Genomic DNA, 12,392 nt, shown 5'->3' with positions numbered 1-12,392 from the left:
ATAGTGTACATTAAAACTGTTGTATCACTCCTTGACTTGTGCATAATCCTATTAATGTAGCTTAATATTAGAATAGACTTTTTGGAACTTCATGTTGACTCAGGATGAGGTTGTAATCAACCAAAATTACATTCTCTTTCACCTGGACTACTTTCAAGTCACGTGTCTTCAGTCCCTTGCATGACTAACCAGTGTTTTGATTTGAAGAACAGATATTTGTATCTGTTAAGCATACTCTTATTAGTCCTGGTCCATCGTTTTAGCCCTTTAATTTTTTTTTTTTTTTGGTCGTGCCACATGGCATATGGGATCTTAGTTCCCCGACCAAGGATTGAACCCATGCCCTCTGCATTGGAAGTGCCGGAGTCTTAACCTCTGGACCGCCAGGAAGTCCCTAGTTTAGACTTTTAAGTACTAAGGGTTACTTTTATTTCCTTCTTTTTGGAAAACCCTTATTTTACAATACCAATTAATCATTTATTTCCTCTTTTTATCAATCAGACAGATAACTGCTAATCAGGACTTCAGACAAATATAACATGATGGTGTTACCACTCTGAGCTAATATAATGCCAGTCAGAGGTGAAGAAGTTAGCCCTATCTTAGGTTAAGGTACAATTTTTAAAAAGCATATTGAAATACTGGGTAGTTTACAGATCCTTATTGTTACCCTAGAGGTTTGGTGGGTGATACCAGGTTGGGAATCATTGGTCCAGCCTCGCCTATCAAGATCTGTAATTGTTATCTGGCATATTAACGCTTCTAATGTTGGCCTCTGTCAGTCTGACATTGTTGACTATTTCCTGTTTTTCTAAGTTTTCTCTTCCTCTCTTGATTACTTACTTCTCAGCCTTCTGTTTATCTCCCTGATCTAATGTTCTCTGTGTTTCCATTCTGAACCCTATTCTCACTCTGCTTTATACACACTGCTGTAATTGCAGTGTGTATAAAGAATAATGTTGAATAATGTTGGAATCACTTATTTATAAATTTGTCTCCCCAGTCTGACCGTAAATGCCTAGAGAATAACGTTTATTTGGTTTTTATTCATTAGATTTTGTACAGTATCTGAAAATAGTATGTACTCAACACGTTTCTTGAATTGTTATAATGGACTTCTATGCATTATCTTAATGGGTTGCATCCCTTGCCCAGATGTATTTGACCAAATATCTGCCATTTAGTAACTCCTATCTATCTACTCATCCTAGTTCTCCTTTCTGGAGCAATAAATTTAAAATCCACTATTAATAAATTAAAAGTACGCATGATTTTCCTAACTTATATTTCCAGATAGTAGCTACATATCTTGGATGTTTCACAGCAATTCAGAATGTTTAGCTTGGGACATTCAGAATGTCCTAAACTAAAGTTGTCGCCACAGCTACTGAATCCAGCCTCCATGCTCCCCACTCCATGCAAATTTACCATCTGAATAGCATTTTTAAATAACCAGACACCTGAATTACAAAGCTGGAAATCAACCCTGTCTTATAATTCACCCCCCACATCCTGTTGATTACCAAGTCATACCACGCCTACATCTCAAATTAACTGATGATGTTTAGTGCTTACATTTTAGGTTATTCCCTTATCCGTCATTAAGAGACTTGTATTAGCTCCCTCACTTGGCATCTCCAGTCTTTAAGATTCATTCCAATCCATTTTTCAAACAATTGCTAGTTATCTTTGTAAACTGCGAATCTGAATTATTTAAAACCTCAAGATAAAGCTAGTCTTTAGTGATCTGGCCTACACCCTTCTTTCATCCAGTCCGTATTTTTCTGTCTCTTCCATAAGATTATCATAAGACTCCTTGCAGAATGTTTTGCTGAAGTAAAAATATTCACCTTTATTGTTAACTTGCTATGTATTAACTTTAAGTACTTAACATCTGTGGGTAGCATTTTTAAAAATTGTGAAAGAAGGGTAAATTAGAGAATCTGTGTGTGTGTATACTCACTTATTGATTATAATGCGTCTTACAGTTTATCACACACTTTTAGATATATTTTTTAAGTCATTAGTACAATTTTGAGATGCTCTTGAAGATTTGTTGTGACTCTTAAAATTTCCAAGACATAATTTGGGCTTTCAAAAGCCATTTGAAATGTGGAATTAAAAAACCCAATACAGGACTTCCCTGGCAGTCCAGTGGTTAAGACTCCGTGCTTCCACTGCAGGGGACATGGGTTCAATCCTTGGTCGGGGAACTAAGATCCTGCATGCTGCGCAGTGAAAAATAAATAAATAAATAAAATAAAGGACCAATTTTAAAAAAACAATACAAACATGTTGTATTATTAGTCTTGAGGGAGAACATCACACTCCTTTCCTTCTTTCCATTCTATTGTTAAAGATATATCATTACAATGTATACAGGGGATAATGTAATTAGAAAGTCCTACCTGTCAGTCTGTGGCTGACTAAGGCAATTTATTGAACAGTTTATATTTGGAAGATTTAGAGTTCAGTTTAAGCACTGATGTTCCTAGAAGAGATCCTTTGGCTTTCAGCAGGAATAAAATTTCTAATATTTCACAGAGATTTAAGACATGTTTGTAAATTAGGTAAATTTGTTCACAGTACTTTTGAGTAATTTAGTTTATTTTAGGTTCCTTTTCTAACTCATTAAACAAAATTAGAAAAAAGTAGGGAACACTAGAGAAATATTTGTATTAAGAAGCATTTCATTTTTTGATATTTTAAGTAGTATTAGAATGCAACAGTGTATGCCAATGTGGAAAGCAGAGAGAATCAAGTATTGGCTTATTTATACAATTTGTTGAGTAATACTGTTGGCATTGTTGCTTTCTTTAAAATGACTATAATGTTTGTCCATAGCGTGTGTGTAGTAGTAGAGTAGATTGTCTTCATGGATTTGATTTCCATTCAGCTGACGTTCATTCTTACGTCCACCCTCCCCAGATCCTCACTTGTTAATACTTAATGTGAACATGCATATAGAGATAACATAAGGCTGATCAAACTACTGTAAATAAAAACATTCCAAGTTTTTGAGTAAAATGAATATTCACATATTTTATATGTATATGTAGTAAAATTTTAATTGAAACCTAACAAATTGGAATCCTTGATTTTTCATTTTTTAGGAGGAAGAAATAGTGACAACACAGCAAGCTGTTATTAGGAATTTATTTAAAAACAAACTTTTAGGATCCATATGTGTATTCAGTACAGTTTCCTATTTTCACATTTTAGAGCTGTTACTAGAATTGATATTGAGTCATCAAAAGATAGAGGATTTTAATGAAATATTAAATTATGTTCAGTATTCTGAGCTTACTGATGCAGTAATGAATATTAGTAGCTTTAAAAAAATGATCTGGTGCAGTAGTGGAAAAAAAAGGTATTCTCAGTTAAATAGAAAATTAAATTAAGTAGACTACCTTCTTGTGAGCATATACCTCTTCAAGGTTTTATGGTAATAATGAACTTCTAAGAGTCAAAAGCATAATTAACAAAAAAACTGAATTAAGAGTGGTCAAAAGTGGGAAAAATGGATTATGTTTGTGAACAGTAAATTTACTTTATAAGGTAAAACTTACACCTGTTAGAAAAATTATTGAATAAATTTTTAGGAACTTGTATGGCTCAAAAGAGAAACTGTATTTACTATGCTGTGCAAACCATGATCTTTCAACAACACTAGGACAACACTGGGGACTAAAATTGGTGTTATTCCTTGAATGACTTAAATAGGGACAAACTAAAAAGTGTCTAGAGATTAGAGACTGTAGTCTAAATGGGTTAAGTTGGTTGAGAGGAGTTGGCAACATTAATAGGAAATATTTAAAGTTTTATGCCTATTATGGAAGTATAGGTATCTGCTGAAGAATTAACTATAGCAATTTATTAATGTGAGCTAGACATTAATTAAAAGGCTGTGGCTACTTTAATGCATGTTTTTTGGAGAGAAATCTTTAGATGAGATGGAATTTAAGGTATTTCTAAAGTAGTCTTGCAGTGTTTGACTTAGAAGAAATTAATAGAAGAATAGAAGCTGTAAATTGTAGTGATTTAGGCTAATGGTCAAAGTAAACGTGGCAGAAAAAATAAAGTCAGTTTTAAAAAGGTTTCATTTTAAAGGAACCAGATCCTTGGGTTTAATTTCGTTTTTGTATACCTGGGCGTATTTTGATGGGAATATAACATCACTGCATATTTTCCTTCTGTAGACATGTGAAAAGTACATACATACTTTATAATATCTGTCCCTTCCCCTCTAAAGCGAATTGCTGGTTCCCAGGCACACTTTTAAGTATGTGCACATTCATATACAAACATACACATGCACACATTCACAGCACACGTGTGTGAACCCACACACATCTATTTCCTCTTGTACCCTGACTTATTCCAATTGTAGAGGATTAGTTTATATTATGCTCCTACATGGGTTTGCCTGAGGGAAAAGATGGTAACTTTGACTAAGCTTGTCAATTTCTATCTGTTTCTCATTTCCATGTTGCTGAGATGATTATTTCAAGGCAATGCTAGTACTATCTACAAAAATAGTTTTGAGAAATTCACTTTTATTTAAGTTACCTTAAAGAATTAGAAAACAATATAATAATTTTCATAAAAATGAAGAAATATCAATGTTTACTTTTTCACTCTATTAAACTTAGTGTTCGGATTACTTTTTTCTGACAATTAAATAGTGACAGTTAACTAGTGACTGGGCAACGTTACTTAACCTTTAGTGCCTTGGTTTGTTTATCTATAATGAACTAGACAAATTTATTTCTGAATTTTAGTCATTTTATATTCAGTCATTTTAATATGATCTCCAAGTCTTTATTATTATGTCTTTGAAGTAAATTTGGTATGTGAAAAATTATATTTATATGAATTCATTTTGACTATTCATTTTAGTGGAAAACTCATCTTTTTCTAAAGAGATTGACGAATTGATTACATAAATAATCGTTCCTTCAAATTGGTTCAGCCATTACAGAAAACAATATGGCGTTTCCTCAGAAAATTACAAATAGAACTACTATATGATCCAGCAGTCCCACTCCTGGGTAAATATCCAAAGGAAATGAAAACAGTATATCAAAGAAATGTATGCACTGCCATGTTTATTGTAGCATTATTCACAATAGCCAAGATTGGAAACAACCTAAGTGTCTGTCAACAGATGAATGGATAAAGAAGATTTGAGACATACACGCACACATATGCACACACACGTATATGTATACATACAATGGAATGTTATTTAGCTATGGGTAAGAAGGAAATCCTTCCATTTGTGACAAAGTGAATGGACCTTATGGGCATTATGCCAAGTCAGAAAGACAAATATATGATAACACTTATGTGTGGATTCTGAAATAGCTGAACTCATAAAATAAAAACAGAATAGAACGGTGGTTACCAGGGGCTGGAGGGTGGGAAATGGGGAGATGTTGTATAAGGGCAACTCACAACCAGTTGATAAATAAGTCCTGGAGATCTAATGCACAGCATAGTGCAATAATGTGTGTAAACTTCAAAGTCGCTAAGAGACTAGATCTTAATTGTTCCCACCACAAAAAAGAAAAGATAATCATGTGACACGATAGAGGTATTAGCTTACACTAAAGTCTTACGGCAGTATGTGAGAGTATCAGATCAACACGTTGTACACCTTAAACAGTGTTGTAAGGCAGTTTATCTCAGTAAAAATAAATAAAAAATAATTATTCCCCTATCTATTGGCTATACATACTTGATTATCACCATGATATACACTTTACATATCTTAAAATTTTTTATGTCGGTTATACCTCAAAAAGCTGAAGTTTAAAAAGTCAATAATCATTCCCCTTGTGCATTATACTCTTAAAATCAGTAAACCACTTCCGGATTACCACCATATCTAAGTCAAGATATGCCTACTGTGACTTGCCTTTTGCTTACAAATCTGACATTTCTCTTGTAAACCCTTCAGATTACTTTTAGAAAGTTTTGAAAAAGGCATAAAATTTGTACATAGTTCACTGTATCTCAGATTGAAGAAGTGTTTAAGCCTTTTGATTCCCAAACATGTACATTAAAAATATACATTTAACCTATGCAATGCATATTTTTTCCTTACTCTCTTTCTCATCTTAGGAAGGGTTGAGGATAAAAAGAATATTGATTTTACTGTTTGATAATGTAATAAAGCTTATTTAACTTTTTGTGTTTCTTCTTTTGTACTTTTAAAAGTAAGTTTTCCCCCTCCCAAATTTTACTTTATTGTCTGACATTTACCTATCTTTAATATTCCTTTTTATTTCAGTAATAAGAGTGATTGCTCTTGAGTTAGACATGTACATCAGTGAAATCTCACTTGTTGGTTAGAATTTTCAGAACAAATATCAAGAATAGTAGAGCTCAATATTAGTTGCTTTTCCTAATTATGTGATTTTTGTGCATACTTTGGCCAATGTAATTGTCAATTGACTATAAATTTAAAATACAGTAATTATTTGACTTAACTTTTTATTTATAAAATTCTTTCATTTGATATAGATAAATTGAATACTTTTAAAAGTGGGAGTTAGCTTTCATTGTCATTTGCAGTTTTGAGAAAAGTTTAGACTACAGTAGTTTTTTGTTGTTGTTAATACTAAGGCTTGTAAAAATGATGCAGTTATAGTGAAGATTAGGTGTGTATAGTAAAACCTAACAAATTTATATTACATATGTGGGAAGTCTAGTTTCAATTACAGGCTTTAAAAAGTGCAGGCTTGTTACATGAATTAAGTACATAACTCAAACTAAGTTATAAGTGTTACCATCTGGAGAATAGGTCTTAATGACTATATAAGAACTGTTTCTAAGTAGCCTATGAAAACATCAGTGATGGTGTCAATATACATTATAGTTATGTTGTTATTATGTGGTTCTAAGTTTCTTGAAAGTAGTTTCTTCTTATAATTTGGTAAATATTCCCCTTCCTGCCATTTGACTAGTTTCTCATTTTTAAAGATAAGGTGGTATATAGGTATAGTTCATTCTACCCCTTCAGCAACCGATCAGTGATTACTCATTGGTAATATTCCAGTTGATAAGGTTTCACTGTATTTATACTGAGGTTTGCTGAATAATAATTCTTTTATAATCATAACTTTATGTTACGTGTTTCTTGCTAAGTCTGTCTTCCTGATAACAGTGATTAGTCTGTATTGTTGATAATAAGGAAGCAACGGCATTGTTACAGCCAAGTTAGAATGTAGCTCTAACCTACTTTAGTGATAGAAATACTGTTCTCTAGTTTTTTAGCTTGCTTCTTGGATGACCTACTTTTTTTTTAGTGGATATCATGGTTTTTATTTCTCATGTTATTGCTGTAAGATATTTCTGTTTCTTATAAAGTAACTGTTCATAATAAGCTTCTATGATGAGGTAAGATGATGAAATTATTTAATGTTTTTATTATGCAAAGTTTAAACATAATTTTCAGCATAATTATAAGGTTATGCATATATAGAACACTACAGAATTTTATTCAGCTTACATTCATTTCAGGTAGTGGTACTATGTTTCAGAGTGAAGGAAATACCTATTTTTATGGTAACAAGTAATATTACTCTTAGGATAACTAATGTAATTTTTGATAATGATTAAGGTAAAGTATTTTTTGGTTAAATTTGTTAGTTTTATCATCATAGTACTTATAAAATTTGTCTTATTATAGACTTATAAGAGTGGGTAGGTGGAGAATGGGGAAAGATCACAATATGAGTATATGTGATAAAATATAAACAGTGCCTTTAAGGAGTTGACCCTTCCATAATAACTTACCTGTATATATTAAGGCTCAGATACAAAAGTGGGTCTTCCTTGCAGTGTTTCCTTCTAGATGATGTAAAGAGGTGCTTAGGAAATGGTGCTATGATTTCTGCTCTTGAGAAGCTTGCCATTTAAAATAACATACTTGAGTGGAGCTTCCTTATTCCAAGACTTCATAAGACCTTAATTTATGGGTTCAGGAAGAGTCTGTGTATCAGGTTTATCATATTTGTATAGGTAAGGTTAAAGAGAAGAATTAGGAAACGTTTTTATGAGGCCATTTCTAAAAGCTAATTTAAAACAGTTCTTTGTAACAGTCAAACTCAGGTTATGATCTGGTTTTAATTTCTAACAAAAATTTTCTTAACAGGTGGAGAAAGAACCTGTGGAGTACATGAACTTATCTGTATTAGAAAAGGTGAGTCAGTGCTCTGCATGGATACTTAAATACAAAATGAACACAGTGTATGATACATTTTAGTACAATGGCAGATAATTTGGACGTACAGAGTATAAAATTTAATAAATATTAACATTTGTTATTTGTATTGTAGACTTAACCATTCATCAAGTACATACTGCTTATTATGTGGTTATTGAGAGTTGTTACTTTATATTTAGTTTTCATGGGCTGATAAAGCCTGGTTTCTAGCATATTGGTTATCAGATGTGGTGAAGAGGCAAAGAATGGAGGGTTTGATTTTTGTTCCCTTTCAGAATCTGGAATCTGAGTGCATGCTGATCTCCCATTGACTTCTGTTCTATTACTGTACCCCATCAGAGAGATGTGAGGAGTTGGTTGAAATTCAAATCGGGAACATGTCCAAAGACCACAACATCTTTTGACACCAACAACTGTCTATGCTTCCTTAGAAGGAGCCACCTGACAACTGGGTGGTTGAACAAGGTGGCCCCAGGAAAGGTAATTCAGTTATTAGGTGGGAGGCAAGGAATCAGGTATTCTCTAGATTTGGAAGAATCAGGAAAACCTTGGGAGTCCCCACACTCCTAAGCAGTCACACCTGTGAAAGGGTGTGAAGAAAGGGGAGGTCAGGGGAATAAATCTTCATAAATGTACTACTCTTTTCTCTTTTTAAACTTGGGGGACTTTCCTTTTCTTATGTCTTTCTTGAAAACCGAGTTGGCCCTCCTGAGTCTGGCCAACTAGCAGCACTCCTTGCCCTAACATTTCACCCTAAGGAGGTTTGAGACAATGTCAGTATTTGTGGTACGTGGGTATGATTGACATACCAGGGAATGTCAGCATACTTTTAGGAAGTCTTCAACAGGTCTGAAAAGCCTCAGCTTCTTTAGAGTTGAGTAAAAGGTTTTTAATTCTTTTTTAGGTGAATTTGGCGTAATCATGCTAGTTTATCTATGTGTCACTGCCTTTGATTGCTGTTCATTTAAAAATCGTCTCCTTCCTGTATTAAAGTGTAATTTATCTATATGTCTGGTACCACAAAAGAGAAAATTGAAGTCAGTTCCCTGAAATCTCAAATTTAGGATTGTGGAAATGGGGGAGAGAGGGGACAAATTATATGTTGTTTTCTTCCTCTATGTAAACATTTTTAGTCTTCAACTATAACATATTAATCCATATTTGCTCAAAATGTTTTAAATAATTTTATAGTTACTACCTTGTCCCAGGAAAACTTTTTAAAACACAGAACTTACTTGGACAGGAAAAGGCACCGTACAAATCAGTTGAAATCAAAAACTATAAAACTGTGGTCAGATGAAGAGAGAATCAAGACAAGAGTAGAGATAGCTAGAGGGGAGGAAAATAAAATGTGCAGAGGGCTTTTCATGGCTACAAGGGGAACAGAAAGCTACAATGGAGAAAATAGTGTAGGTAGTGATAGATGATGATCTGAACACACACCTTTTTATTATGGCTCTTCTTGCTGTTCTTTATTGCTATCTCCATTCCTATCCAGGTGGTTCTCAGACCATGGCTTGCCCAGATTTCTCTATATTAGACCAGCTTTTTCACTTCTTCCAGTTTCCTGAAGAATTTAAAATCTGTGATTAAAATTTTAAAAATCATCACAGTGCAGCTATGCAATGGAAAAGTCTCTGAATCTATGTGTATCCCCTCAGCATTCAGTGTCCTCTTCTAGTGGAAGTTCCATAAGTATTTGAATATTTTACAAATGAATGCTCAGAGCTAAAGCTTTTGCATTTTATTTTTTATTTAAAAAAATTAAAAAAATTAAAAAAAAATTTTTTTTTTTGGCTGCACTGTGCGACATGTGGAATCTTAGTTCCTCAACTAGGTATCAAACCTGCGCCTCTGCAGTGGAAGCACGGAGTCTTAATCACTGGACCACCAGGGAAGTCCCCAAAGCTTTTGCGTTTTAAACTGGACTTTCATAGAGTAGAGCCTATGAAGGTTATATCAAGTGGAATAATTGTAATTAGTATCAATGGTTCTGGTAAGATGACATCTCTAACATTATGTTCAACTTGTTTTTACCTGTTTGGCTGTTCTCTGTCTCCTTTGCTGGCTTCTCTCCTCTGTCAGACCTGTAAATGTTGGAACATACCAGAGTTGGGTCCTGGGCTTGCTTCATTTTTCCATCTATTCTTTCTGTCTAATTTTATTTGGTTCTGTTTTTTTAAATGCCATACGAGTTTATAAATCTGGCTCTGAGCTGTCCTTGAGCTTCCTGCTCTTATATCAAACTACTTACTTGATATTTCTATCTGGATGTCTGTTAGAATAAAAACTTGGCTTGTCTAAAATGCAAATCTCGATTTTCTCACGTGAATCTATACCTTCCTCACTCTTCTCCATCTCAGCTAATAAATAGAACAGTCTACCCAGTTGGTCAAGTCCCAACTTAAGAATCTTCCATATTTCTCTCTTTCTTTTATCTGATGCATTTAATTTATTATTTTTAGCAAGTTTGTCAATTCTACCTTCAAAATATATTTTGAATCTATCCTCTTTTTTCCTTCCTGCTGTTATCATCGTAGTCTGTGTCCTTATCTTCTCTTGCTTACACTACTGTAATGGTTTTCTAACAGGTTCCCTTACTTACACTCTTAGCTCCTTTCAGTACGTATCAATGATCCTTTTAAATGTTTACATTGAAATCAGGTCATATCACTTTGCTGATTGGAATTCTTCTGTGGATTCCCGCTATACCTAGAATAAAATCAAAGTGCCTTACCCTGATCTACAAAGCCTTACATTATAACATCAACTCAGAAGTCTCATCTGTAAATCATCAAACTGTCATCTAAATTTCATCAACTCAGAAGTCACATCATCTAAATCATTTACAACAGGTATGGGTGAAACACTGGATATGATCCATCCTGGTTCAGAATTCCTCTCCATCTCTAGACATGTGAAACTAGCAAATATGTTACCTGCTCTTCAAATACAATGATGGAACAGGATAACAGTTATAGACATTTCCACCCCAAAGGTGGGAAAATGGAGAGAAGAGAGGAGTCACTGGGACCAAGCAGTTTTGAAATCCAATTGGGAAAAATATATTCGGTTTCAAGGCCTGGAAATAATACTCTATTGCTCTTGACCCTGAGGTCTGAGGCTCCCCTCTCAGAATTTAAGACTCTACCCTTGGAGTCATCCTTCCTTTTTCAGGAAAGGTAGTGTATATATGCACCTGAGTATTTTTATCAGCCTGTTTCCTGTGTGTAGAATTTTGGTCTGTTTGTCTTCTTTCATTTTGTCCGCTCTTGTCCCTTTCAGTCTGAGGTGGTGGTGTTCTGCTGGTATAACAGTCTCAGGAAAGATTCTCGTGAGTCTTCTCTGTTCGTTATGGGGGTTCCTTCCATAAGACAAGACGCCCCTCCACATGTCTTTCCTGGATGATTCCATCTCTGTTTGTGGCTTCTGCCGGGATGGCTGAGGAGATCCATGAGTCACTTGTCTAATCTCTTCAGAGAGCCCTCTGTGTCACTGAACGTTGTGACCTTTTGTTCATTTTGAGGCACTGGCAAAAGGTTGTCTAGCCACACTTTGGCTTTGTCTCCAGAGCAAACTTTCTTAACATTGAATCCTTGATTTTAGCATAATTTACAATCTGGGTAGGCTGAGGATTTTCCAAATCATCGAGTACTGGTTCCTTTTTGCTTAACAGTTCTTCCCTCACTTTATCTCATTCCTCTCAAATTTAACCATAAGCAGCATGAAGAAACCCAGGCTGCACCTTCAGCACTTTGCTTGGAAATCTCCTCAGCTAAATATCCAAGTTTGTTGTTTACAAGTTCTACTTTCCATATAATTGTGGGACACGATTTAGCTAAGCTTTCTGTAACAAGCACCTCCTTTCCTCCAGTTTCCAATAACATGTTCTCATGTTCTTTATTTCCTTCTGAGCTCTCACCAGTAACACCTTTAACATTTATATTTCTACCAGTGGTCTGTTTATGACTATTTAGTTATTCTAGATCTAATACGATACGAATTTTCTGTACCATGCTCCTCATTTTCTTCTGAGTCCTCACTACCAGGGTCATTAACATCCACATTTCTACTAAAGGTCTGTTCAAGGCAATTTAGGCTTTTTCAGTTGTGCCCCTCAAAATTCTTCAAACTTCTTCCCATTACTTAATTCCAATTA

At 34.3% G+C, this 12,392-nt stretch overlaps 1 protein-coding gene across 2 annotated transcripts in view; it reads left to right on the top strand.

Annotated features, from left to right (window-relative positions):
* The window catches only part of SYT14 (synaptotagmin 14), a 244,445-nt gene that overhangs the window by 2,937 nt on the left and 229,116 nt on the right, over positions 1-12,392 (top strand). For both annotated transcript variants that reach the window (XM_036865925.1, XM_036865932.1), the window contains exon 2: positions 8,162-8,209. In XM_036865925.1, the coding sequence (XP_036721820.1) occupies positions 8,162-8,209 (48 nt within the window). The remainder of the gene's footprint in view (positions 1-8,161; positions 8,210-12,392) is intronic.

The sequence above is a fragment of the Balaenoptera musculus genome, chromosome 1, assembly GCF_009873245.2.
Source record: "Balaenoptera musculus isolate JJ_BM4_2016_0621 chromosome 1, mBalMus1.pri.v3, whole genome shotgun sequence".
NCBI lineage: Eukaryota > Metazoa > Chordata > Mammalia > Artiodactyla > Balaenopteridae > Balaenoptera > Balaenoptera musculus.
The sequence above is the reverse complement of the archived record's forward strand: the minus strand, read 5'-3'. Positions and strand labels throughout refer to the sequence as shown.